The 26,625-nt window shown below is 43.0% G+C and overlaps 1 protein-coding gene across 4 annotated transcripts in view; it reads right to left on the bottom strand.

The window, feature by feature from the left end:
* Window positions 1-21,810, bottom strand: part of TRIM67 (tripartite motif containing 67) — an 80,910-nt gene extending 59,100 nt beyond the window's left edge. For all 4 annotated transcript variants that reach the window (XM_056567102.1, XM_056567104.1, XM_056567103.1 and 1 more), the window contains exon 1: window positions 20,493-21,810. In XM_056567102.1, the coding sequence (XP_056423077.1) occupies window positions 20,493-21,392 (900 nt within the window). In that variant the 5' untranslated portion in view covers window positions 21,393-21,810. The remainder of the gene's footprint in view (window positions 1-20,492) is intronic.
* Between the last annotated feature and the right edge of the window lie 4,815 nt (window positions 21,811-26,625).

Raw genomic sequence — 26,625 nt, 5'->3', positions numbered from 1 at the left:
TGAGATGTATGGAAGGCAGAGGAAGGGGGGTGGCGGATGAAGATGTATAAAACCACCAGAAACTTATACACAAGGCAGGTTAATAATGGTTGACCAAAAAAAGAAGAGCTCACAAAATAAAAAGTACAACAATAAGCCACAGACAATTCTGGTCCACAAAGTGGAGTAAAGAATGCATAGGATGAGACTTAATGCTGGAATTAATACAAATGTATATGCAACAAAGCCAAGCTCTGGCAAAGTGTCATCAATCTTTCTGCTTGTAAACCTAACAAAGTATATCTTTATGTGCTCTCTAGAGGACTTTCATGCTGTCCTACTTAAGACCTGGATAAAACTGAACTACTCCTGAGGGAATATTTTCATGACAAAAGAGAGCAGGAGCTTGGCTAAAAGAATGCCCTTCTAGCCTCTGTCTGGCTTGTTTTTATCCGACTAGTTCTACAGCATAGTATCTTTCACAAAAACATACCGTACATACCGGCGTATAAGACGCACCCAATTTATAGGTGCAAAATCTAAAAAAATAAAGATTTTGAACCCAATAGTGGTCTTCAACCTGCGGACCTCCAGATGTTGAAAAACTACAACTCTCAGCATGCCCGAACAGCCGTTGGCTGTCCGGGCATGCTGGGAGTTGTAGTTTTGCAACATCTGGAGGTCCGCAGATTGAAGACCGCTGCATAGGAGGTAATACTCACCTGTCCCTGCCGCTCCGGACCCGTCACCGCTGCCCTGGATGTCGCTCCATCGCTGTCGCCGTGTCCCCGTCGCTCCGGAACGTCTCTGCTGCCGGCCGGGTATCCTCGCTCTCAATCGCCGCCATCACGTCGTTACGCACGCCGACGCACGTACGCGACGACGTGATGACGAGGAAGGAGAGCGCCGGCCGTACAGGGGATCCCTGAAAGGAGAAGACACCGAGGAGGCAGGTAAGGTCCCTCCCGGTGTCCTGTAAGCACTAACCCGGCTATTCAGTCGGGCTGTTCAAGACCGCCGCGGTGAAATCGCGGCGATCCCGAACAGCCAGGTTAGTGTCACTTTCCCTTCAGATGCGGCGGTCAGCTTTGATCGCCGCGTCTGAAGGGTTAATACGGGGCATCACCGCGATCGGTTATGTCCTGTATTAGCCGCGGGTCCCGGCCGTTGATGGCCGCAGGGACCGCCGCGATAGGGGTATATTCGCCGTATAAGACGCACCGACTTTTTCCCTCCAGTTTTGGGGAAGAAAAAGTGCGTCTTATACGGCGAAAAATACGGTATATTTTAGGAAGCTCCAGTGATGTCACTTTCCATGTATGAACAGTTCACTGAAGCTTCTTCTTTCTGTTAAAGGAGTAGTCCAGTTTAGGAAAATGTATCCCCTATTCAAAGCTTGGACCCCCCACAATCTCCTGCTCGGCACCCTGCCTCTCCCCATGCATAGAGCTGTTTCGACCACCGCACATAGTGGTGGACAACACGCCCCTTCCATGCATCTGTATGGATGAGCCAGAGATACCCGTGTACATCACTTTGGCATCCCATAGAGATGGCGCGTACTGTGGTCAACCCCCATGAATAATAGGAGTTTGTTTAAGTCTCCAAATATAATGGAAGCAAGAGGAAACCTACTAGTAAGACAAATAAATAGATGAGGCAGCTTAGCAGGGTTAAGTCATTATTATGAGGTACTTCATCTACCTTGATGTAAACTGGGAAGATGAAAGGTCCAGCAAAGGAATCAAGGTTTTGGTAATAATTTCACAACTTTCAAAACTATTGCAGGACTCAACAAGAGGGGAGGCACTTCTGGACCTAATACTAACTACAATCTGCCAGAGTATTCAAATAAGCCAGAGTATCCATAATACGTTTTCATGCATCCTATAAAAACATGTCATAATAATACAGCACATTTTCACCAACTAAAAGTTTACCTTGGGGACATAGATTGGGATTTTGCCTCTGTTAGAAAGCATTCACATTGCAGAAAGGTAGTGGGGAGGCATTAAAAACAGAAGGAAATTAATAAGTTCTGTAACAAACTAAGAAGACTTAAATAAGAAAGAAAACTTAGAAAAGTAGGAAAAACAGCAAAAATGACTGCCATAGAAAGTAAACTAGAAAGAAAGAACCCAAAAAGATTATTTACATAAATAATACGAAACCTAAAACTGAAGAAACGTTGATCCAGGGATTTATTCTAATTGTCATATTTGGAGCCAGAAAGGAATTTTTCCCCCTAGTATGGGGCAATTGGCATCTAATAAGGGTATTTTGCCTTCCTCTGGATCAACGCAGTAGGAGTTATAGGTTGAACTTGATGGACCCTTTGAACTATGTCCCTGTACATGAGGATGTCATACAAAATGTCGGAGGAAAAATAGGACTTCAGAGTGTTTTTTTTTACTTAACCCCCATGCACGGACATATTTATGCTACAATCTAAATTCTAAACTGTATAAAAAATGTATTCCTTTTTTTTTTTTTATATAATTATATATACTGTATATCTATATATCTATATGTATATATATATATTTTTTTTCCCATAAAACTGAAATGTCACTACATAAGCCCTAAAATCTGAACCCAATGTTGCAAGTCGTTCCCTACCGCTAAACCTAGCTATTTCTAACTAACTTTCCCCCTATCTAACTATCTAACGCCTAATGCTAACAATTAATCACTGCATATATATTCATATATTCATTCTTTTTTTTCTTTCTACTTTTAGAAAGAAAAATGGCAATGGGGGAAGAAGCAAGTAACAGAAGGGAAATGGCAGTAGATGATGTGGTAATTGGTGACTGTGTTGGGTACTGGGATTCAAAACAGGGTCTTCAGGGATAACTTCAGGGATCTCTCTGTCATAGCTCTAATCGCCTCTACACTCACTGATAGGAGTGAGGGAGATCGGGGCTGTGGCAAGACTTTATTTGATTAACAAATCACAGGGATTGACGCCAGGGACCAATCTGCTTGGTCCTCAGCCCGCTAGCAGTGATGCTCAGTGGTTTGTGACAGCGCATGTTACTGTCCTGTCACTGCTTGTTTACAAGCAGTGACAGTTTCTGCTAATGAAGGATATATCCAGACGTTAAGGGGTAAACTTTACTTTCGTATCACTGTGTCTGACTGGTGGAAAGGCAGAAAAGGGGGGGGGGACATAACTGAAAACTTCTAATGATTAAAAAAGCTTCAATGTGTTTTTAATAAAAAATAAAACACAAAAAAAAAGGGCGCAAACTGAGGTTAGTTGGGGGAAATTCAGAAATAATATGAGAAAATAATCAACTGGAAGAGTAGTAGGTGCTTTAAACTAAGGTTTCTATCCAGGGAAGGATGGCTGAAAATGCTTTCAATGGCCATTGATGTCACGGCTTATGACATCACAGATTATGCAGCTCATGGTAAAGGATTCAGATCAATACATTATGAAATTAGGTACTGATGTTTATACAGAACTGTGTCTGTTGCCTATAGTGGGTTATTCTTCTCCTACACTTCATCTGTGATCTGTCCTTTAATTGGGCACTGTCAGATTCAAAAACGTTTTATATGTTGTACATCTTGGCAAAATATTAACCTTTCTAATATACTTCATAAGAAAATTGTATTTCCTTTTTATCATGGCTTATAAAATCTTGACTTTGTCCAAGCTGAAGCCTAGGCATGGACAATATCCAGTAAGTGAGGGTTGGCTAGCACTCCTCTGTGCTCTCTCCTGTCTGATAGCACTCCTCTGTGCTCTCTCCTGTCTGATAGTACTCCTCTCTGCTCTCTCCTGTCTGATAGGACTCCTCTGTGCTCTCCTGTCTGATAGGACTCCTCTGGGCTCTCTCCTGTCTGATAGGACTCCTCTGTGCTCTCTCCTGTCTGATAGCACTCCTCTGTGCTCTCTCCTGTCTGATAGGACTCCTCTGTGCTCTCTCCTGTCTGATAGTACTCCTCTGTACTCTCTCCTGTCTGATAGGACTCCTCTGTGCTCTCTCCTGTCTGATAGGACTCCTCTGTGCTCTCTCCTGTCTGATACGACTCCTCTGTGCTCTCTCCTGTCTGATAGCACTCCTCTGTGCTCTCTTCAGTCTGATAGCACTCCTCTGTGCTCTCTCCTGTCTGATAGGACTCCTCTGTGCTCTCTCCTGTCTGATAGGATTCCTCTGTGCTCTCTCCTGTCTGAAAGGACTCCTCTGTGCTCTCTCCTGTCTGATAGGACTCCTCTGTGCTCTCTCCTGTCTGATAGCACTCCTCTGTGCTCTCTCCCGTCTGATAGCACTCCTCTGTGCTCTCTTCTGTCTGATAGGACTCCTCTGTGCTCTCTCCTGTCTGATAGCACTCCTCTGTGCTCTCTACTGTCTGATAGCACTCCTCTGTGCTCTCTCCTGTCTGATAGCACTCCTCTGTGCTCTCTCCAGTCTGATAGCACTCCTCTGTGCTCTCTCCTGTCTGATAGGACTCCTCTGTGCTCTCTCCTGTCTGAAAGGACTCCTCTGTGCTCTCTCCTGTCTGATAGGACTCCTCTGTGCTCTCTCCTGTCTGATAGCACTCCTCTGTGCTCTCTCCCGTCTGATAGCACTCCTCTGTGCTCTCTCCTGTCTGATAGGACTCCTCTGTGCTCTCTCCTGTCTGATAGCACTCCTCTGTGCTCTCTACTGTCTGATAGCACTCCTCTGTGCTCTCTCCTGTCTGATAGCACTCCTCTGTGCTCTCTCCAGTCTGATAGCACTCCTCTGTGCTCTCTCCTGTCTGATAGCACTCCTCTGTGCTCTCCTGTCTGATAGGACTCCTCTGGGCTCTCTCCTGTCTGATAGGACTCCTCTGTGCTCTCTCCTGTCTGATAGCACTCCTCTGTGCTCTCTCCTGTCTGATAGGACTCCTCTGTGCTCTCTCCTGTCTGATAGTACTCCTCTGTACTCTCTCCTGTCTGATAGGACTCCTCTGTGCTCTCTCCTGTCTGATAGGACTCCTCTGTGCTCTCTCCTGTCTGATAGGATTCCTCTGTGCTCTCTCCTGTCTGAAAGGACTCCTCTGTGCTCTCTCCTGTCTGATAGGACTCCTCTGTGCTCTCTCCTGTCTGATAGCACTCCTCTGTGCTCTCTCCCGTCTGATAGCACTCCTCTGTGCTCTCTCCTGTCTGATAGGACTCCTCTGTGCTCTCTCCTGTCTGATAGCACTCCTCTGTGCTCTCTACTGTCTGATAGCACTCCTCTGTGCTCTCTCCTGTCTGATAGCACTCCTCTGTGCTCTCTCCAGTCTGATAGCACTCCTCTGTGCTCTCTCCTGTCTGATAGGACTCCTCTGTGCTCTCTCCTGTCTGATAGCACTCCTCTGTGCTCTCTACTGTCTGATAGCACTCCTCTGTGCTCTCTCCTGTCTGATAGCACTCCTCTGTGCTCTCTCCTGTCTGACAGGACTCCTCTGTGCTCTCTCCTGTCTGATAGGACTCCTCTGTGCTCTCTCTTGTCTGACAGGACTCCTCTGTGCTCTCTACTGTCTGATAGCTCTCCTCTGTGCTCTCTCCTGCCTGATAGTACTCCTCTGTGTTCACTCCTGTCTGATAGGATACCTCTGTGCTCTCTCCTGTCTGATAGTACTCCTCTGTGCTCTCTCCTGTCTGATAGTACTCCTATGTGCTCTTTCCTGTCTGATAGGACTCCACGGTGCTCTCTCCTGTCTGATAGCACTCCTCTGTGCTCTCTCCTGTCTGATAGGACTCCTCTGTGCTCTCTCCTGTCTGATAGTACTCCTCTTTGCTCTCTCCTGTCTGATGGGACATCTCTCTACTCTCTTCTGTCTGATAGTACTCCTCTGAGCTCTCTCCTGTCTGACAGTACTCCTCTGTGCTCTCTCCTGTCTCATAGTACTCCTCTGCGCTCTCTCTTGTCTGGTAGGACTCCTCTGTGCTCTCTCCTGTCTGATAGGACTCCTCTGTGCTCTCTCCTGTCTGATAGGACTCCTCTGTGCTCTCTCCTGTCTGATAGGACTCCTCGGTGCTCTCTCCTGTCTGATAGGACTCCTCTGTGCTCTCTCCTGTCTGATAGCACTCCATTGTGCTCTCCCCTGTCTGAGAGGACTCCTCTGTGCTCTCCTGTTTTATCAGACAAGATAGAGCACAGAGGAGTGACAGTCCATTCTCACTTACTGGACTTTGTCCATGCCTGTACTACAGCTTGGACAAAGGCAAGATTTTATAAGCCATGATTTTAATAAAACGGAAATAAACTTTTCTTATAAAGTATATTAGAAATGTTAATGTTTTGCCAAGATGTACAACATATAACACGTTTTTGCATCTGACAGTGCCCATTTAAAACTAGCTTTTTGTCAATTGTTAAAGAACAATATAACTAATATAACACCCCCCTTTTAAAGGTGCTTTGGTGAAAGGGTAATGTTTAAATCAGACAGGTTACATACTGAGTGGTTTGTCATCTAGATATGCAGTTTACATAAAGAATTTTATTATATATAGAATCTTGTTGGGGATTAGACTATATGTCAAAAAGACTGGTAAAGTAGGCTTCCTTCGTTCTCTTTTGCAAATGCTCTATGTTAACCCCTTAAGGACACATGACGTATGAGAACGTCATGTGCTTTACCGGCCCCCCGCAGCAATCTGGAGCGGAGCCGGTGCCCGATGCCTGCTGAAATCGTTCAGCAGGCATCGGGGCATATCGCCCAGCGGGGTCATGATGACCCCCCATGTCGGCGATGGCCGCAGATCGCTGGACAATTCAGTCCAGCGATCTGCGGCGGATTCCGGGTCAATCGGGTCTCCAATGACCCGGTGACCCGGAATTACTGGCTGATCGGGGCCGTCTCTGAACAGCCATAGCCAGCAGGGGTGAGGTGGCAATGGTGCCACCTCACGATCGCCCTGATTCGTCGGCCGGTTTCCCGGCCGACCAATCAGGGCGCCTGCTGCGGGTGTCACTCCCGCAACCCGCTCCGCCCCTCTTCCGGAGGACGTGAGCGGGTGCGGGAAGAAGACCCCGGGTGCTGGGGACCCCGATCCCCGGCATCCCTATTGGGATCGGGGCCCCAGGAGCCACGGCGGCTTAGCAACAGCTCCCAGCATGCAAAAAGGGCATGCTGGGAGCTGTAGTTATGCAACAGCAGGAGGCAGACCACCACAACTCTATGGAAAAGTGTACCTTCAGCTGTTGTATAACTACAACTCCCAGCTTGCACAATCAGCTAAAGTACATGCTGGGAGTTGTAGTGGTGCATCTGCTGGTTGCATAACTACAACTCCCAGCATGCCCGTTGGCTGTCGGTGACTGCTGAGAGTTGTAGTTTTGTAGAGTTAAGTAGCAAACCAGTGTGTCTCCAGCTATTGCATAACTACAATCCCCAGCATCCCCAGCCAAAGCAGTATGCCTCCAGCTGTTGCATAACTACAAGACCCAGCATGCCCTTCTGCTGTCCGTACATGCTGGGGGTTGTAGCTTTTGCAACAGCTGAAGGCACACTGGTTGCAAAACACTGAGTTTGTTACCAAACTCGGTGTTTCACAACCAGTGTGCCTCCAGCTTTTGCAAAACTACAACTCCCAGCATGCACTGATAGACCGTACATGCTGGGAGTTGTAGTATTGCAACAGTTGGATGTTTCTCCTCCCAATGTGAATGTACAGGGTACACTCACATGGGCGGAAGGTTTACAGTAAGTATTCGGCTGCAAGTTTGAGCTGCGGCAAATTTTCTGCCGCACCTCAAACTGCCAGCGAGAAACTACTGTGAACCCCTGCCCGTGTGACTGTACCCTAAAAACACTACACTAACACAAAATAAAATAAAAAGTAAAAAACACTACATATACACATACCCCTACACAGCCCCCCTCCCCAATAAAAATGAAAAACGTCTGGTACGCCACTGTTTCCAAAACGGAGCCTCCAGCTGTTGCAAAACAACTACTCCCAGTATTACCAGATAGCCACTGACTGTCCAGGCATGCTGGGAGTTATACAACAGCTGGAGGCACCCTGTTTGGGAATCACTGGCATAGAATACCCCTATGTCCACCCCTATGCAAGTCCCTAATTAAGGCCTCAAATGCGCATGGCGCTCTCACTTTGGAGCCCTGTCGTATTTCAAGGCAACAGTTTAGGGTCACATATGGGGTATCGCCGTACTCGGGAGAAATTGTGTTACAAATTTTGGGGGGTATTTTCTGCTATTAACCTTTTTAAAAATGTAAACTTTTTGGGAAAACAAGCATTTTAGGTAAAAAAAAACAACAATTTTTTTTACATATGCAAAAGTCGTGAAACACCTGTAGGGTATTAAGGTTCACATTACCCCTTGTTACGTTCCCCGAGGGGTCTAGTTTCCAAAATGGTATGTGTTTTTTTTTTTGCTGTTCTGGCACCATAGGGGCTTCCTAAATGCGGCATGCCCCCAGAGCAAAATTTGCTTTAAAAAAGCCAAATGTGACTCCTTCTCTTCTGAGACCTGTAGTGCGCCAGCAGAGCACTTTTCACCCCCATATGGGGTGTTTTCTGAATCGGGAGAAATTGGGCTTCAAATTTTGGGGGGTATTTTCTGCTATTACCCTTTTTAAAAATGTAAAAATTTTGGGAAACCAAGCATTTTAGGTAAAAAATTATTATTTTTTTTTTACAAATGCCAAAGTCGTGAAACACCTGTAGGGTATTAAGGTTCACATTACCCCTTTTTACGTTCCCCAAGGGGTCTAGTTTCCAAAATGGTATGCCATGTGTTTTTTTTAGCTGTTCTGGTACCATAGGGGCTTCCTAAATGCAGCATGCCCCCAGAGCAAAATTTGCTTTCAAAAAGCCAAATGTGACTCCTTCTCTTCTGAGACCTGTAGTGCGCCAGCAGAGCAATTTTCACCCCCATATGGGGTGTTTTCTGTATCGGGAGAAATTGGGCTTCAAATTTTGGGGGGTATTTTCTGCTATTACCCTTTTTAAAAATGTAAAATTTTGGGGAAACCAAGCATTTTAGGTAAAAAAAAATTTTTTTTTTTACATATGCAAAAGTCGTGAATCACTTGTGGGGTATTAAGGTTCACTTTACCCCTTGTTACGTTCCCTGAGGGGTCTAGTTTCCAAAATGGTATGCCATGTGTTTTTTTTGCTGTCCTGGCACCATAGGGGCTTCCTAAAGGTGACATGCCCCCAAAAAATCATTTGTCGCTCCTTCCCTTCTGAGCCCTCTACTGCGCCCGTCGAACACTTTACATAGACATATGAGGTATGTCCTTACTCGAGAGAAATTACTCGATAGAAATTGGGTTTCAAATACAAGTAAAAATTTTCTCCTTTTTACCCCTTGCAAATATTCAAAAACTGGGTCTACAAGAACATGCAAGTGTAAAAAATGAAGATTTTCAATTTTCTCCTTCACTTTGCTGCTATTCCTGTGAAACACCTAAAGGGTTAATACACTTACTGAATGTCATTTTGAATACTTTGAGGGGTGCAGTTTTTATAATGGGGTCTTTTATGGGGTATTTCTAATATGAAGACCATATTCAACCTAATTCAAATCCACTTCAAAACTGAACTGGTCCCTGAAAAATAGTGAGTTTGAAAATTTTGTGAAAAATTTCAAAATTGCTGCTGAACTTTGAAGCCCTCTGGTGTCTTCCAAAAGTAAAAACTCATAAATTTTATGATGCAAACATATCAATTCATCAAATTTGGGGATTTTTCACCAAGAAAGGATGCAAGTTACCATAAAATGTTACCACTAATTTAAAGTAGAATATGTCACGAAAAAACAATCTCGGAATCAGAATGATAACTAAAAGCATTCCAGAGTTATTAATGTTTAAAGTGACAGTGGTCAGATGTGCAAAAAACGCTCTGGTCCTTAAGGTGTAAAATGGCCTGGTCCTTAAGGGGTTAAATATGACAAGAATCCCTACCCATTCACCTCAATAGGCAGCAAATTGTTCTACGGCATCTGACCTGCCCATTGGAATGAAAATTTTAAGACAATCTCTACATCTACATAGAAACTAATAAGTTGTAGGATGGATGTCATGCTTCGGTAAAAAATGATAAACAACAGGTCTAGTCTGGGACACGGGACATCAAGCCATTGCCTAAATAAACTCATGCTGCAAAGTATTACAATAGGAGTGGCTGCTGGGATTGAAGACTGTGATATGAGAAAAACACACTAAAGAGAGCAAAGATGTCAACCATGTGTCACTGAATTAGATTGTATCCAAAATGGCATTCAGCACCAGCAGGGCCAAACTCTGTCCCTCAGAAGTTGGCTACTTGCTTCATGCCACATAACAGACCTGGTATATTGCAAGTAACCTAAACTTGTGGCAAAAGATAGTCAAGCTAGTTGGGTCAGCAACAGAGAGGCAAGTCAGGAACAGAATCCAGGTCAAAAACGTAGTCAAAGTCAGAACAGTGGTTGAATGCCACTAACTAGTAATGCACGTGAGGCACTGAGCCGGCCCTGAGCCTAATTTGGCCGGCATCCAAGCGCCTGGATAACATAACCAGCCCTGATGTCAGCAAAGTTGGTAGAGTCAGCCCTGAAGAAGCCATGGAGCAGAGATTGCCACTGGAGCACACATATGTTACACTACGGAGGTGCAGTCTATGCAACGTTAAGCCATAGTAAAGGAGAACTTAGAATGAAGTTCTTCTGCATGTGTCTTAAATTAATCTCAATAAATGAATATAGCCTAGAACATGTAATTGCTATAAAGTATAGTTAATTGTATTAATGGCCTTGATCTGGGGTTCTATAACTGAGCAGTTTTTTTTTTGCCTTCTTCTGGATCAACAGCCTTAGATGTTAAGATTGTATTTAAGTAAATCAATGCTCTGACTTCTTAAGGAGTCAATATTTATGAAGTACATACTTCCTTTATGTTGAGTACTATTTATATGTAATTTAATGTGACAACTTTGTCTCAATATTCCACAGTAGAATGATAAGGTTATAACAACCTGCTGGTGTCTTTTACTTATGTAGCTGAAAACAAATCAGAAATGCAGCAATTGGGCAGGTCACACATCGATTTGCTAGTTTCCATTTGCTTACATAGCTTCTTTGGGAAACGAATATACAATATCACATCCATATCCTAGCCTACACTTATAAACTCTTATAAATTCTTTAATCTAGCAGTATTCATAAATCATTGGATTTAGCAGTAATGCATGGGTAAGTGCTCACTAAGTAAGTTTCATTATCATTCCTATAGACCACACAACAAGCTTTTATTTTTAATTACACACATTTATAGCATATTGATTTACCACTATACTGTACTGCAACAACAGTCTGCAGGTTTTCCAGCAGTATAAGGAGACGCATTGAATGAGATCATGGAGTCTGAATAGAAGTGTCACATGACTTGTTCATAAATTGGTCATTAATTTAACTCCTAGGCTCCTGACATTATAATCGGTAGTTTTTAGAAGTGGAAAAGATCTGCAAGTAAGAAGCCTGAAGTACAATCAGGCATTCTTACGTCATATCAACCGACAAGGTTAATTGGATATTTATACACAAAATACATAAAAGATCCACCACTATGGGTGGGCCACATTAGACGGATACTATGGTGGACCAATCTACTTCTTGTCATGTTATAAGTTGTATGGAAGTTTTTTTTGTTTTGAGCTGAATTTCTTCCTAGGAGAGCCATGATAGCAATATATCTACTCAGTGACCAATTCACCAAAGCTTATCATCACTATTTAGCTGTACTAGTGTCATGTAGAGTAGGCTGCCATAAAAAGGGCCATGATGTCACAAGCGGGGCATGGCCGTGACGTCACAAGTCTCCAGCACTGTGCACGACGCTCTAAACGAACGCCGGGTGCAGTAAGGAAATTTGCGGGGGTCTTTTGGATAGGGGATAAGATGTCTAGGGGTGCAGTACCCCTTTATGGAACATAACAAAGAGTTCAAAGAGTCAAATTTTCTAGCTCTCAATCCGATTTAATATCTGTGGGATGTTCGCTCCATGCACGGGATGTCTGGGGTGCCGCAGCCGTGATCGCGGGGGTCCCGCCACTGGGGACCCACGTGATCTCAGCAGTGGCACCCCAGACATTTGGATAGGGGATAAAATGTCTAGGGGTGGAGTACCCCTTTAAACCATTTCCGTACAATTTTTGCAGTGTGGCATCCTGGTGCTATCGTTTTTTTCCTGGTAAGTGATGCATATGCTGGCCATCCACATGATGTAAAAGAAAATTTAATTTATCAGACCAGTTCTCCTTATTCCGTTGCTCCATGATCAAGTTCTAATGCTCACATGCTAAATGTGGGCACTTTCAGTGGTAGACAGTGTTCAGCATGGGGACGCTGTACAGTCTGCAGCTAAGCTCCATATGCCAAAACTTGTGATGCACTGTGTTTTCTGAAACCTTTTCAGCAATGTGTGGTAAAGTAGCACTTTAGGGACAAGGCAGGCTACCGTTTGCTCCCACGTTCATCAGTGAGCCTTTTGCACCCATGACCCTATTGTCTGTTCACCAGTTGTCTGTCCTTGGACAACTTTTGGTAAGTACTGACCATTGCATACCAGGGAAAACACATAAGACCTGCCATTTTATAGAGGCTGATTCAAAGCACTGACGTACAAGGCTCTGTATAGCAATCAAGAGCGGCTGGTAGGAAGTGAGGAGCATGCCTAGAAACCTCTACCATACGAGCAAATAGGTTCTATTTCAGATTATTGTGCCTATGTCCACGGGGTTTGCTGTAAAATCTATCTCTATATATTGTTAAAAATAGCTCAGGCAAGATGGCTGCACCTATAATAATGTGCTAAAACATAAACAGTTTACAATCAGAAAATAGCAACAGATTACAAAAACAAACATGTTTTCGAATAAAGCTCTAGGCTTTACACTCCCTTTAAATAACATGTTCATTATCATGATGCAACAACTACAAAAGATTACATCTGAAAACAGGAAAACAAGAGCTTCAACTTGAAACATAACTACCTGGTCAAAACTACATGAATATGCAAAAGAACATACAAGTATGCTGCTATATGAAAAGTACTTTAAAAACATCAATATGATTATTTCTTAATAAATAAGAAATTAGAGACATAGCTCATAATTAGTTATTATAGTGTATAGATATTGTTTTTTTTAAGTTTGGTTGTGAAGGATATTTGTGATAAATTGATTATGGGAGGTGCAGTCTAACTGGTTGTCACTAAATTTAGATGTTTAACTTAAAGCATACCTCTCCTAGTGGGAAAAAAAAAAGGTTTTATGTTACTCAGTACCCAATCTTGATCACGTACATATCATTTGTATGTGTCTAGGACCTATATATCCCTTACAAATAGCATTTAAATGTTGCTCACATGCTTTGTGTTCTTGCCTTGTGGAGGGGGCATGTCCATCTCTCTCCCTCACTGTGATGACTCATCTGCTCTGAGTCTGGGAACAACCTGGCAGTCTGTAAATCATTGCACAGTAGTTTTTATGCATACATTTTCTATCTGTTCCTAGTAAAGCTGGATGCTAATCAACATAGCTGTCACTATGTGTGTCATTCAGCTTTCACAAACTCCTGAATGTCTGATCAGCTTCTTTGTCATTCAGGAGTCAGAAAAAGCTTTGGCTGATCAATCATTCTGGGAGTTGTAATTTTACAACAGCAGGAGCTGCAGAGTTTGCAAAGCACTGTGTTAGAGCAGTGTTGCCTTTAGCTGTTGCAAAGCTACAACTCCCAGCATGCCCACACATACTTTGTCTGTAGTTTTGCAAGAGCTGGAGGCACACAGCTGGAGAATACACAGCTCTAAAAACAGAGTTTTACAAATATTGCACCCCCAGCTGTTGCAAAACTACAACTCCTATCATGGGAGTTGTAGTTTAGGAACAGCTGAAGGCTGTAGTGGTGCAATGAGGACCTCCTATACTGGATACCAACACACTTTATGGCCAGTATCCAGTATGCTGTAAAATACAGAGTAGTCTCTCTGCATAAAGACAGATAACCCCTAGTGGTGGATATTTTGTTTTTTGATTTTTTTTTGTAAAATTTTAATTTTTTTTAAAATAAATATATATTTAAAAAAGTTATCTTATCAGTAGTACTATAAAATATCAAAAAAGGTCTTCATAATGACAGTGCCTCCTTAAAGTGGTTATCCAGGTTTTATTAAGTTTGCAATATCGTGTCTGTGATGCCAAATTATGTCTTAAGTGCATTACTTGTCTTACATGTGTGGGGTGGATCAACCCCTTTTTTGTGATTTTATGGTCCACCCAGGTTCAGCATTTCTCCGATCTGTGGATGATAGTTGTCTTGAGCTTTCCCAGCATCCTGTTCGGCTCGAGAACAGCTGATCATAGGGGGTTTAGCTTTTTCTTGTCTTCCCTAACAAACCAGCCCCCTGATGACATGTGGGGTCCAGCTGTATGTGTTGGCGCCCCTGTGATCAGCTGTTGTCTTGAGTCAAACAGGATCCTGGCAAAGGCTCAAGACAAAAGTCGTCCACAGACCAGAGGAATGCTAAACCTGGGGGGACCATGAAATCACAAAAAACCTCATCATCAACTCATACATGTAAGGCACGTAACACACTTAAGACATAACTTGGCATAACACAAACAATAGTGGGAGAGGTGTTACAGTATGGTACTGTTAGTCTATAATAACTATTTAACCATCTTATTAAAGCATATCTATACATGCTGTTAAAAACAGCTCAGGCAAGATGGCCACCCCAATAATAAAGTACAACAAATAAAATAAACAAATTTATCAGAAACAGATTAAACAAAACATAACATGCTTGAGTGTCTGTCTCTAATTAGTAAAAAATAAAACAATATAGATGATCCATTCACTTTAAAGTTCTAAAGTAAAATCGGTAACAGGATTTCCCCTAAGAGGGTGTTTCTTATGTGGCACCAGGGCCTGGATACAATAACTATCTCTACAACCCCTATGGCTACTCTTAGCTTAATGAATTTTCTCTTTGTTGATGGCAAGCTGTTATTAATTGAAGATTATGGCAAAATGACATTTTCAGCAACTGCAAAGCCAGCTCAAAAGATTTACCCAATAGAACTGCACTTCCTGTTGTTTTTTTTTTTTTTTTTTATTGTTATAGAACAAATGTCAATATGAATATAAAAAAATACCAGATATTAGCTTTCACATTAGCAGTGTGAAAATGATGAAGATTAGCAACCTGAGTTTTCACATCCTGTAACATCTGTAGAGCCAAGCTACATAAATCCCTATTTTCTAACAATATGTAAAGTGAATCTAAGTTTCACACAAGGAAGAGAGACATTAGATACATCTGAAGGGTTAATACAGGGCATCACCGCGATCAGTGATGTCCTGTATTAGCTGCGGGTCCCGGCCGTTGATGCTGGAGGTGTAGAACCTGTGATGCTGTCACAATCATGGGACTAGCACATATGGGGATGGAGTGGCTGAAGGATCTGTAATGGCAATGATCATGTACCAGGAGTGGGCAGAGCACAGCTTTACTGTGCAGCTAGATCCCTGTCAAAATAAGTGAGTATTGTGTTTTATTTTGCCACATATAGGAACAAGGGGAGGGCTTTTACTACTATATGGGGCAGAAAGAGGGCCCTTACTACTATGTGGGGGCAGTATGATGGTCCTTTCTATTATATGGGGGCTGTATGAGAGCCCTTACTACTATATGGTGCAGAATGAGGGCACTTACTACTATATGAAGGCAGTATGAGGGCACTTACTACTATATAGAGGCTGTATGAGGGTCTTTACAACTATATGGGTACAGGGGAAGGGCCTTAACTACTATATTGGGACAGTATGAGAGCCCTTACTATTATCTAGGGGTTAAATATACCGACACAAGTTACCCCTTTATCAAAGCTTTTTCAACAGTCGTGCCCATAGTACTATACTAATGTGTGTCGGTGTGTTTTTGTTTTTATCTTTTTAATCCACTGTAATTACCTGTTCTGAGAGGCCATTCTGTCTGGTCATGACAAATGTTATATGTGTGCTCTGTGCGCATGCGATTTGCGCTTTAATAAAAGTATATGATCCAGTGGAGAAATCCCACAATATTATTCACTTACTAGGGGCTCCAAAACCCAATATTGGCCGCGACAGGAGTTGTGCAGCCAAAGTTCAGTGTTGCTCTGTGTAAATCATGCTGTGTCAGAAGTAAATGTGGTAAGTTGCAACCTACAAATAATTAAGTACTATGTTATGATGCTTAAACAATTTCAGGCCATTAAAATACTATAATCTATATTTTACTATACGTAAAATTTATTATTTACAACTTAATTGTTTTAAATAATAAAAATTAGATAACTGCACAAACAAGACTGGAAACAGTTTTGCCTATGTGACTCCTCTAGTTAAAATCTGCAGGACACAGACTTTTGCCCTGCAGAAATGAGGTCAGGATCGGGGCCAGTGATATCATAAGGCAGCTAAGGCAGTTACCTATCTACTTCTTTTAGGGGCCAACTATCTACAGGGGAATCTACCTCTGGGAGACAACTACTGCTTATAGGGGGAAAATATCTACATGGGGACCTTTCCACAGGGGCTTTCCACTAACTACCCAACTACCTCTTTTCCAACCCACCTATCTACCCGCTCTACTATGGGGAAAACAGTGCTCTTTGGGGCACTAAAGGTGCTAGAAAAAGCGCAAAGCTTAAAATGTTTGTCTAGCAGGTTCTATGGAGACAAGTCATGGTTGGAAGAAATCGTCATGACTGTCCGGGCTGGATGGAGAGAAAAAAGGAAAGTAAACGTCTCTAATCAGAGAAGACGTCACCTGTGAGTCATTGGATGTAACTGCATGTGGTTTCAATATACAGCATTTGGTCAGTAACAGTATGATGGCATTATGTATGGTGATAATAGTTTCTCCTTGTATACTGGTGGTATTGGCAATATTGGTCTCAGTATATAGGATTCGCTCACTAATAGTACGATAGTAATATCTATGGCGAGAATATTCCTCCTTATATACTGGTATTATTAGTAATATTGGATTTGGTCAGTAACAGTATGATGGTTAAATATATATATATATATATATATATATATATATATATAGATAGATAGATAGATACATACACAGAAAATCCGCAGCACTCCAGGGATAATTCAAAGTATCACTTGTGTTGCATGGGATAATAAACCACCTTTGACTTATCCCTGGAGTGCTGCGGATTTTCTGTGTATGTATCATTTGGACAGACTGTGACCGAGTCTGCACCGCCGGCACCCTCCTTACATTCCCTCATCTTGGGTTGTGCTGACTACTACAATTTGGTATATATATACATATATATATATATATATATATATATATATATATATGGTGAGATTTCTCATTTTATACTGGAATTATTGGTAATATTCAGTATTTAGGATTAGGTCAAACTTTTAGAAAAGTCTATAAAGAAAGTCAGCACGTGACCAGCAGCATACCAAGGCTGGAATAGCAATCCAAAATAAATTGTGTTAAAGTATTCCAGGAAAAAACTTTTTTATATATATATCAACTGGCTCCAGAAAGTTAAACAGATTTGTAAATTACTTCTATTAAAAAATCTTAATCCTTTCAGTACTTATGAGCTTCTGAAGTTAAGGTTGTTCTTTTCTGTCTAAGTGCTCTTTGATGACACGTGTCTCGGGAACCGCCCAGTTTAGAAGAGGTTTGATATGGGAATTTGCTTCTAAACTGGGCGTTTCCCGAGACAGGTGTCATCAGAGAGCACTTAGACAGAAAACAACAACCTTAACTTCAGAAGCTCATAAGTACTGAAAGGATTAAGATTTTTTAATAGAAGTCATTTACAAATCTGTTTAACTTTCTGGAGCCAGTTGATATATATAAAAAAAAAGTTTTTTCCTGGATAACCCCTTTAAGTCAAAGCACAACTTCAAAGATCCAGTTTAAAGTTTATTGCACCCCAATATAAAAATATGTGACTTTTCCACAGAAGGTGCAATAAACTTTCAGCCCTGAACACTGGGTCCCCTTCTATACTGGTATTTTTTGGTAAGGCTGGGTTCACACCACGTTTTTTTAAATACGGTTCCCGTATACGGCTGGGAGGAGGGGGGGCGGGCTTAATCGCGGCGCCCGCACTCAGCCGTATTCGGGAACCGTATTTAATGTATGTCTATGAGCCGACCCGAGTGAACCGCAGCCTCCGGTCGGCTCATAGACATACATTAAATACGGTTCCCGAATACGGCTGAGTGCGGGCGCTGCGATTAAGCCCCGCCCCCTCCTCCCAGCCGTATACGGGAACCGTATTTAACAAAACGTGGCGTGAACCCAGCCTAAATTTGTATTTTTTTCCCTCCTATTATACCCTTTCATATCCAGCTATGACTACCTTTTGGCACTTATCCTTTTGGAGAATGTGCTCCCATCCAATACATGCTACACCTGTATATTTCACCCATCATACATACAATTTATATAAGATAATCAATTATTTACTTCATTTTTGAGTGGTTTTAATTTTATAATGGATTTTGCACACACATACACACAGGATTTACATATATTCTGATGCCATTATATTGTAAATTAAACTATTTTGAGTTATAGCAGTCAATTTTTCGATATGACTGAAAATGATCTGAGTGACCTGATGTGTTATGTGTGCACTTGTACATCGATCATACAAAGACTATGGGGGAGATTTATCAAAAGCTTAGGCTGGGTTCACACTACGGTTTGTAACTACGGTTCCCGTATACGGCTGGGAGGAGGGGTGGGCGGGGCTTAACCGCGGCGCCCGCACTCAGCCGTATTCGGGAACCGTAGTTAATGTATGTCTATCAGCCGACCGGAGTGAACCGCAGCCTCCGGTCGGCTGCGTTTTCGTCCTTATGCGGTTTCCCGACCGCAGGCAAAAACGTGGTCAACCACGTTTTTGCCTGCGGTCGGGAAATCGCATATGGCTGAAAAAGCAACTGACCGGAGCCTGCGGTTCACTCCGGTCGGCTCATAGACATACATTAACTATGGTTCCCGAATACAGCTGAGTGCGGGCGCCGCAATTAAGCCCCACCCACCCCTCCTCCCAGCCGTATACAGGAACCATAGTTACAAAGGGTAGTGTGAACCCAGCCTTACAGAGCAAAATTTGCTCAGTTGCCTATGGCAACCAATCAGATCTCTACTCTCATTTATGAAAAGGCCTGTGTAAAATGAAAGAAGCAATCTGATTGGTTGCTATGGGCAACTCAGCAGCTTTTCCTCAGGACAGGTTTTGATAAATCTCCCCCCCCCCCCCCCCCCCCCATGGGCTCCTACACTCAATTCATTTGACAATGGGTTGTGTAAGTCCAGAAATCAGCCATGGCAATAGCAATTATACCAGAAATGTTCTGTACACCTAACAATACCACAGCAGGCACATTACTCATTGGATTACATGCAGGCGTAGCCATAATACGGAAACATTCTACACATAGGTGAGTGCAGGTAAATCTCCACTGGCCTAATCTCTGGTGTCCAGAACTAGTCACATAGCTACCTACCTGTGCCCTCTTCTTCCTCACTGTTAGGATCAGTAGATGAAGAACTGCTGTCAAGTAACTGATCAAAATATTTCTTCTGTCTTTTCTTAGCGTAGTAGTGTTGCTTGCGAATATTCGCAATTCGAATTTTAATCGCGAATATCGCATATTTGCAAATATTGGGAATATAGCACTATATATTCACAATTACGAATATTCTTTTTTATTTTTTTTCACAGTACACATCACAGTGATCACTGCATCCCTCTCTGCTCTTCGCATATGCGCATATTTCCGAATATTGGGGGAGATTTATCAAAACCTGTGCAGCGGAAAAGTTGCCCAGTTGCCCATAGCAACCAATCAGCTCGCTTCTTTCATTTTTAACAAGGCCTCTGCAAAATGAAAGAAGGGATCTGATTGGTTGCTATGGGCAACTGGGCAACTTTTCCGCTGCACAGGTTTTGATAAATCTCCCCCATTGAGCCCTCCCTTCTTTAATGGTATAGAGAACTAACGGGCTAGTGCAGTGGTCTCCAACCTGCGGACCTCCAGATGTTGCAAAACTACAACTCCCAGCATGCACGGACAGCCAACGGCTGTCCGTGCATGCTGGAGTTGTAGTTTTGCAACATCTGGAGGTCCGCAGGTTGGAGACCACTGCACTAGCCCATTAGTTCCCTATACCATTAAAGAAGGGAGGGCTCAATATTCCCAAATATGCGCATAAATTTTCACATATGCGCCAAAAAAAATCAAATATAACGAATATGTGAATTTCGTGAATATATGACGAATATTCGCCCATATATTCGCGAAATATCGCGAATTCGAATATGGCCTATGTAAACTATATGTAAACTATAATATGATACAGTTGTCTAAGACTCTCACTCTTTTACAAGCAAGGCTGAGATTTACCAGTGCTAAAAGTTTCCTAACTTTCATAAATATTAGTGTAAAAAAATAAATCAATAAATAATCGAAGTTTTGAAGCTGTCAAACCTTGTGCTGCTTCCACATAATTCCTAGTGCCTTCATCTCATGCTTGGCATGCTTGCCCTCCTGTAGGCACTGGTAGCACACCGGGGTCCGGCAGTTCAGGCAGTACATGCTGTAGTTCTCCAGTTCATGGTCGGCACAGGTGGGGAACTTGCGGATGTAGCTGGGCGGTGCTGATGCGGCGGCTGCTGCTGGTTTCTGGCTGGTGCTGGTGGAAGGGGCCAGCTGGGACGGTGGCACTAGCCTGTGCTTGGCAAAAGGTCCTCTAGTTGGGTGGCATTTCTTCTGACAAGAAGAGCAATAGAGGACATCACACTGCTCGCACATGACTGCGGCCTCTGATGGGTTTGTGTCACACAGCTGGCACCGGGCATTGGCAGTATAGGCTCCAGAGGCCTCTGGGGCACTATCCCCATCTTGTGCCGCCCCCCGTTCTTGCTGGTATCTCTGCACTATGGTCTCCAGCAGTCTATTGCGCTGGAAGCCCCGCAGCCCCCTCTCATCCAGGGATGCACTGCGATGGCATTGGGGGCAGGTGATGGAGGATGAGCTACAGATGCTGCCATGCAGCCCCCGGGAAGATGCACCAGAGGCGGCAGCTAAGGATGGGGCAGGGGCTGGGGGTAGTACCCTTACTCCATTGGGGGACTTGAGGCTTGGCGTGTAGGAGCCATACCCGCTATCCGTCTCACTGTGCAGGCTCATCTTGTCCAGGTGATCCGGGTAGTCGTAATCTGCCCCCATCAGTAACATGGGGCGAGCGGCATGAGGTAGGTGCTCGCTTTCTGGGGTCTGCACTACGATGGTGCGGGCACAGGGCAGGCAGATGTTGTGTGAACAGGGCAGGATGAGGGGCTCTCGGAAGAAAGAGCCACACACTGGGCATTTCAGCTCTTCCTCCATGGCTCTGGGGTGATGGTCTTCTCTCTGTCACATTCACTGGCTTGTCATGGGAGGCTGGGGACCTTACAGGATCAGGTGGAGGAGGATTAGCCAGTAGGACTGGATGTCAGATGACTCCTGGGATGGAGGAGAAGCATGGGCAGCCCTGGCATCCAGTGAGGAATGGCCCTGGTGCTGAGATGGAGGAGAATACACAATGCTATGGACGGCCAGTAAGGTGCAGCTACTCCCTTGTTCTCCTCCTCACGCCTCCCGGCTGCTCTGTAGCCAGAATGGACGCGGCTTCAGCACCACACCCGGAGGACAGCGTCTACCCTGACCTTGGTAGAGCTGCCAGGATAGCCTCCTAGGAGCGTCCAGCCGGGCGATGGGGAGTCCAGCTGCTGGGATTTGGCTGGCAGGACAGATGAGAGAAGGAAAGGAGGAGAGAAAGGAGGAGGGATCTTGCCGGGGGAAGAAAAATAGAGAGGAGGAGGGGGAGCAAGAATGAATCGCTCCCAGCAAATAAGTGCAAGGCTGGCTCCAAATATTCAGCAGGAAATAGGATTTTGTGTAATTACAAATAGAAGGGCTTGTCTGGCTCACATGGGCACATGAGTAATGCAGTGCCATATGGTGCCATGGCTACACCAACAATGTGGAGGTAGGGTGGGCATGCGTAAGGTAAGGATGGGATCAGGAAGCCTTATCAACAAGATCACTGGGGCTATAAATGTATCTATTCCTACATATTTACACAACACAGAAGGGATGATGCCCAGTACAAGCTAACCCCACTGCACACTGCGCCTTACTGAAGCTGTCATGTGTGATGTGCCCAGGAGACCCTTGCCATCTTTACACCATGTATGATGGGTGAGGCTCTATGTTTCCTCTTTCCTAATCTCAGCAGAGGCTTCCAGACCTACTTCCAAGGATTGCCAGTCTGCTTTTAAGTAGATTGATGTTCTGTCAGACCAGCAAGGGATTTCAAGGAGCTCATAAAATGAAAGTCCTAGTTTCGTCATCCAAAATGGTTTCTTTATTAACCTATCCAATGAAAATCTTGTTCGACAGCGTAGTATTGTGGCTGTTACTCCACTCATCCATTTACAAGGCGGCCCAGCCTCCACTAGTGGGTACATTCCTATTGGCCTGTGCTAAAATGCCCATCAAGAGCTTGTGCTCACTTACAGGGTGACATCACTTTACTCACAAACACACAGAAACCCCCTCCTCTCCAGGAGCTTAGAGATGGCGTGTAAGCCATGAGCAGGATTATTTCTCATCTTTAATTCCACTATTTAAACTCGAGCAGCGATTTCATTGCTTGACAATCCCTCTGCCCCTGTTTTCATTTACAAGAAAGTATTCCTGCTTCTAGTCATTTATTGAAGCTTTCTTGTTTGTTCTTCAAAGATATTAGAAAATAATGTATTGTCCCCGAATCATACTTTACTGTATGTCGCTGAAATTTTAGAAACCTTTGAGCCATCCAACTTTCTGATGCTCCACCTTTGAATATCAGTTGTCATGCAGCTAGATGGAAAGTACTGCATACAGTCATGGCCGTAAATGTTGGCACCCCTGACATTTTTCTAGAACATGAAGTATTTCTCACAGAAAAGGATTGCAGTAACACATGTTTTGCTATACACATGTTTATTCCCTTTGTGTGTATTGGAACTAAACCAAAAAAGGGAGGAAAAAAAGCAAATTGGACATAATGTCACACCAAACTCCAAAAATGGGCTGGACAAAATTATTGGCACCCTTTCAAAATTGTGGAAAAAATAAGATTGATTCAAGCATGTGATGCTCCTTTAAACTCACCTGGGGCAAGTAACAGGTGTGGGCAATATAAAAATCATACCTGAAAGCAGATAAAAAAGGAGAGAAGTTCATTTAGTCACTGAGACCCAGGAGGACCAAACTTCTGACACAGAGACATAAAAAAAAAAAAAAAGCAAGACTACATTTTGCCAAAATGAATTTGAGTAAGCCAAAATCCTTCTGGGAAAACGTCTTGTGGACAGATGGGACCAAAAAAGAGCTCTTTGGTAAAGCACATCATTCTACTGTTTACCGAAAACAGAATGAGGCCTACAAAGAAAAGAACACAGTACCTACAGTGAAATATGGTGGAGGTTCAATTATGTTTTTTGGGTTGTTTTGCTGCCTCTGGCATTGGGAGCCTTGAATGTGTGCAAGGCATCATGAAATCTGAGGATTACAAACGGATTTTGGGTCGCACTGTACAGCCCAGTGTCAGAAAGCTGGGTTTGTGTCTGAGATCTTCCAGCAGGACAATGACCCCAAACATATGTCAAAAAGCACCTAGAAATGGAGGGCAACAAAGCGCTGGAGAGTTCTGAAGTGGCCAACAATGAGTCCAGATCTAAATCCCATTGAACACCTGTGGAGAGATCTTAAAATTGCTGTTAGGAAAAGGCGCCCTTCCAATAAGAGAGACCTGGAGCAGTTTGTAAAGGAAGAGTGGTCCAACATTCCGGCTGAGAGGTGTAAGAAGCTTATTGATGGTTATAGGAAGGGACTGATTTCAGTAATTTTTTCCAAAGGGTGTGCAACCAAATATTAGGTTAAGGATGTCAATAATTTTTTTCCAAACCATTTTTGGAGTTTGGTGTGACATTATGTCCAATTTGATTTTTTCCTCCGTTTTTTAGGTTTATTTCCAATACACACACAGGGAATAAACATGTGTATAGCAAAACCTGTGTTACTGCAATCCTTTTCTGTGAGAAATACTTCACTTTCTAGAAAAATTTCAAGGGTGCCAACATTTACAGCCATGACTGTATATGTAGTGTACCTCCTTGATAATTTTTGATGTATTACACTTCCATCAGTTTATATTCAGTGTTGCTGATATTCCCTGCAGCTCCTAACTGTAAAGGCTGAGAACACAACAACATAGGAAATAATTTTACCGCTGTGCAAATCACTAGTCAGACCACACATAGAATACTGTGTACAGTACTGGGCACCAGTGTATAAGAAAGATATAGTGGAGCTGGAGAGGTTTCAAGGACAGCCAACCAGAGTAATACGGGGAATGGGAGGACTACAGTACCCAGAAAGATTATCAGAATTAGGGTTATTTAGTTTAGAAAAAAGAAGGCTTAGGGGAGACCTAATAACTATGTATAAATATATCAGGGGGCAGTACAGAGATCTCTCCCATGATCTATTTATACCCAGGACTGTATCTATAACAAGGGGGCATCCTCTATGTCTAGAGGAAAGAAGGTTCCTACACCAGCACAGACGGGGGTTCTTTACTGTAAGAGCAGTGAGACTGTGGAATTATCTCCCGGAGGAGGTGGTCATGGTGAACTCTGTAATAGAGTTCAAAAAGGGTCTGGATGCATTTTTGGAGAGTAATAACATTGCTGGTTATGTATATTAGATTTATAGGGACAGAACGTTGATCCAGGGATTTATTCTGACTGCCATATTTGGAGTCGGGAAGGAATTTTTACCTCTCGTATGAGGGTTTTTTGCCTTCCTCTGGATCAACTCAACTCAATAGGGACTTATTAGGGTTATAGGTTGAACTTAATGGACTCTGGTCTTTTTTCAACCTTATGAACTATGTTACTATGTATAAACACTTCTGTAAAGGTATTAAATTTTTTTAAAGGGATAGTCCAGCCCTTTAATTTAGAAGAGGGTCAGGGAGATCTGCTCTGATCCTCCTCCACCACTCCTCTCTCATTCCAATATGACGTTGGACCAGCAACTGTGGGATTTTGGGGTAGATGGTGAATTCCCTTTTTTATTTTCCCCTGACCCTAAAACTTTTTCTGGGTCTGACAACCCCTTTATTTCCACTCTACTTGCCAAAAGGGGTGATTGTACAGTAGGCATTAGTGCCTAAAAAAATGCTAAAACATGGATTGTTTTCCAACAGAGCCTATTTTCCAGGTCCTCATGGAACTATTACCCTACTGTTAAGTGTTATGATTGGCTTTGATTGAATGTTTTCCCTTAAGAAAATATTGGATGATTCCTCAGCAATAATTCAGTGTCACAGTTTACTGATGAAGTCTTCTTAATACCATTTGGGAGTCATTTAATTTAATGGCTTCTAACATATTAGCCCACAATACATCAAAGCTTGCTGCTCACAGTAGCAGATCAGTCAGAATACCCATGCTGACCCCTGTCCACTGCCAAAAGTACATAAAATGGACACATGAGCATCAATTGGACCATCAAGCAATGCAAGAAGGTGGTCTGGACTGATGACCATGTTTTTATGTGGATGGCCAGATGCTTCTACATTGCTTCCTTTTTGAAAGGATGCCACCAGAATGCACTATGGGGACAAAGCAAGGTGGGTGAGGAAGTGTAATCTTATAGGAAATGTTATGCTGGTTATTCTGACACGTTTTACCTACACAAACCTTTATTGTACAGTATAAAGTATTCTCCTTCATGATAAGCTCTGCCACATGACAAAGACTTCAGTGTGTTGACTTGGCCTTCAATTTCCCCAGATTTAAGTCCAATGGAGCATCTCTGGGATGTTTTGAAAAAATAAGTCAGATACATGGATGCTCTTTTATACAACTTTAAATGAGATTGTGCTAATGTCATGGTGGCAGATGGCGCAGGACACCAGAGCAGGACTGGGGATGAAAAACAGCCCTGGAATAGCATAACGCAACATACCTGAAGTCTGGACACAGCCTGCCCTTCTTTTACTGAAGTCTGGGAAATCAAATACAAGACCTCCACTCATACTGACTGGATACAGGTAAAATTCTAAAGGTTTACAGCCTGCCTGGGAATATTTGGTGTTGGGTGGCCAAAAATTAGATGCAGCCGGCAGCAGGGTCGGGTTTACATCTCAGGTGCCTGTAAGCATAAAAAAAACTTAAGCGCCACCCCTACTTCATGATAATACCATATACCCCTAAATAAATCATACAATTACCAAATAACTCTAGTATGCTGAGACCAGTATTATCAATAATAACAGTATACAAGTAGGAAATATTATCACCATACATATTACCATCATACTGTTACTGACCAAATCCTGTATACTGAGACCAACATTACCAATAATACCAGTATACAAGGAGAAATATTATCACCATACATATTAATGTCATATTGTTACTGACCAAATCATGTATACCAAAACCCCGCCACACCACGACCATATATTATCACCATGTAATAACCATAACCCCCACACTGCTACTGAATAAGATCCACTATA

Source organism: Hyla sarda, chromosome 3 (genome assembly GCF_029499605.1).
Source record: "Hyla sarda isolate aHylSar1 chromosome 3, aHylSar1.hap1, whole genome shotgun sequence".
Classification (NCBI taxonomy): domain Eukaryota; kingdom Metazoa; phylum Chordata; class Amphibia; order Anura; family Hylidae; genus Hyla; species Hyla sarda.
Note: the sequence above shows the minus strand (reverse complement) of the source record. Positions and strands in the feature narration are given on the sequence as shown.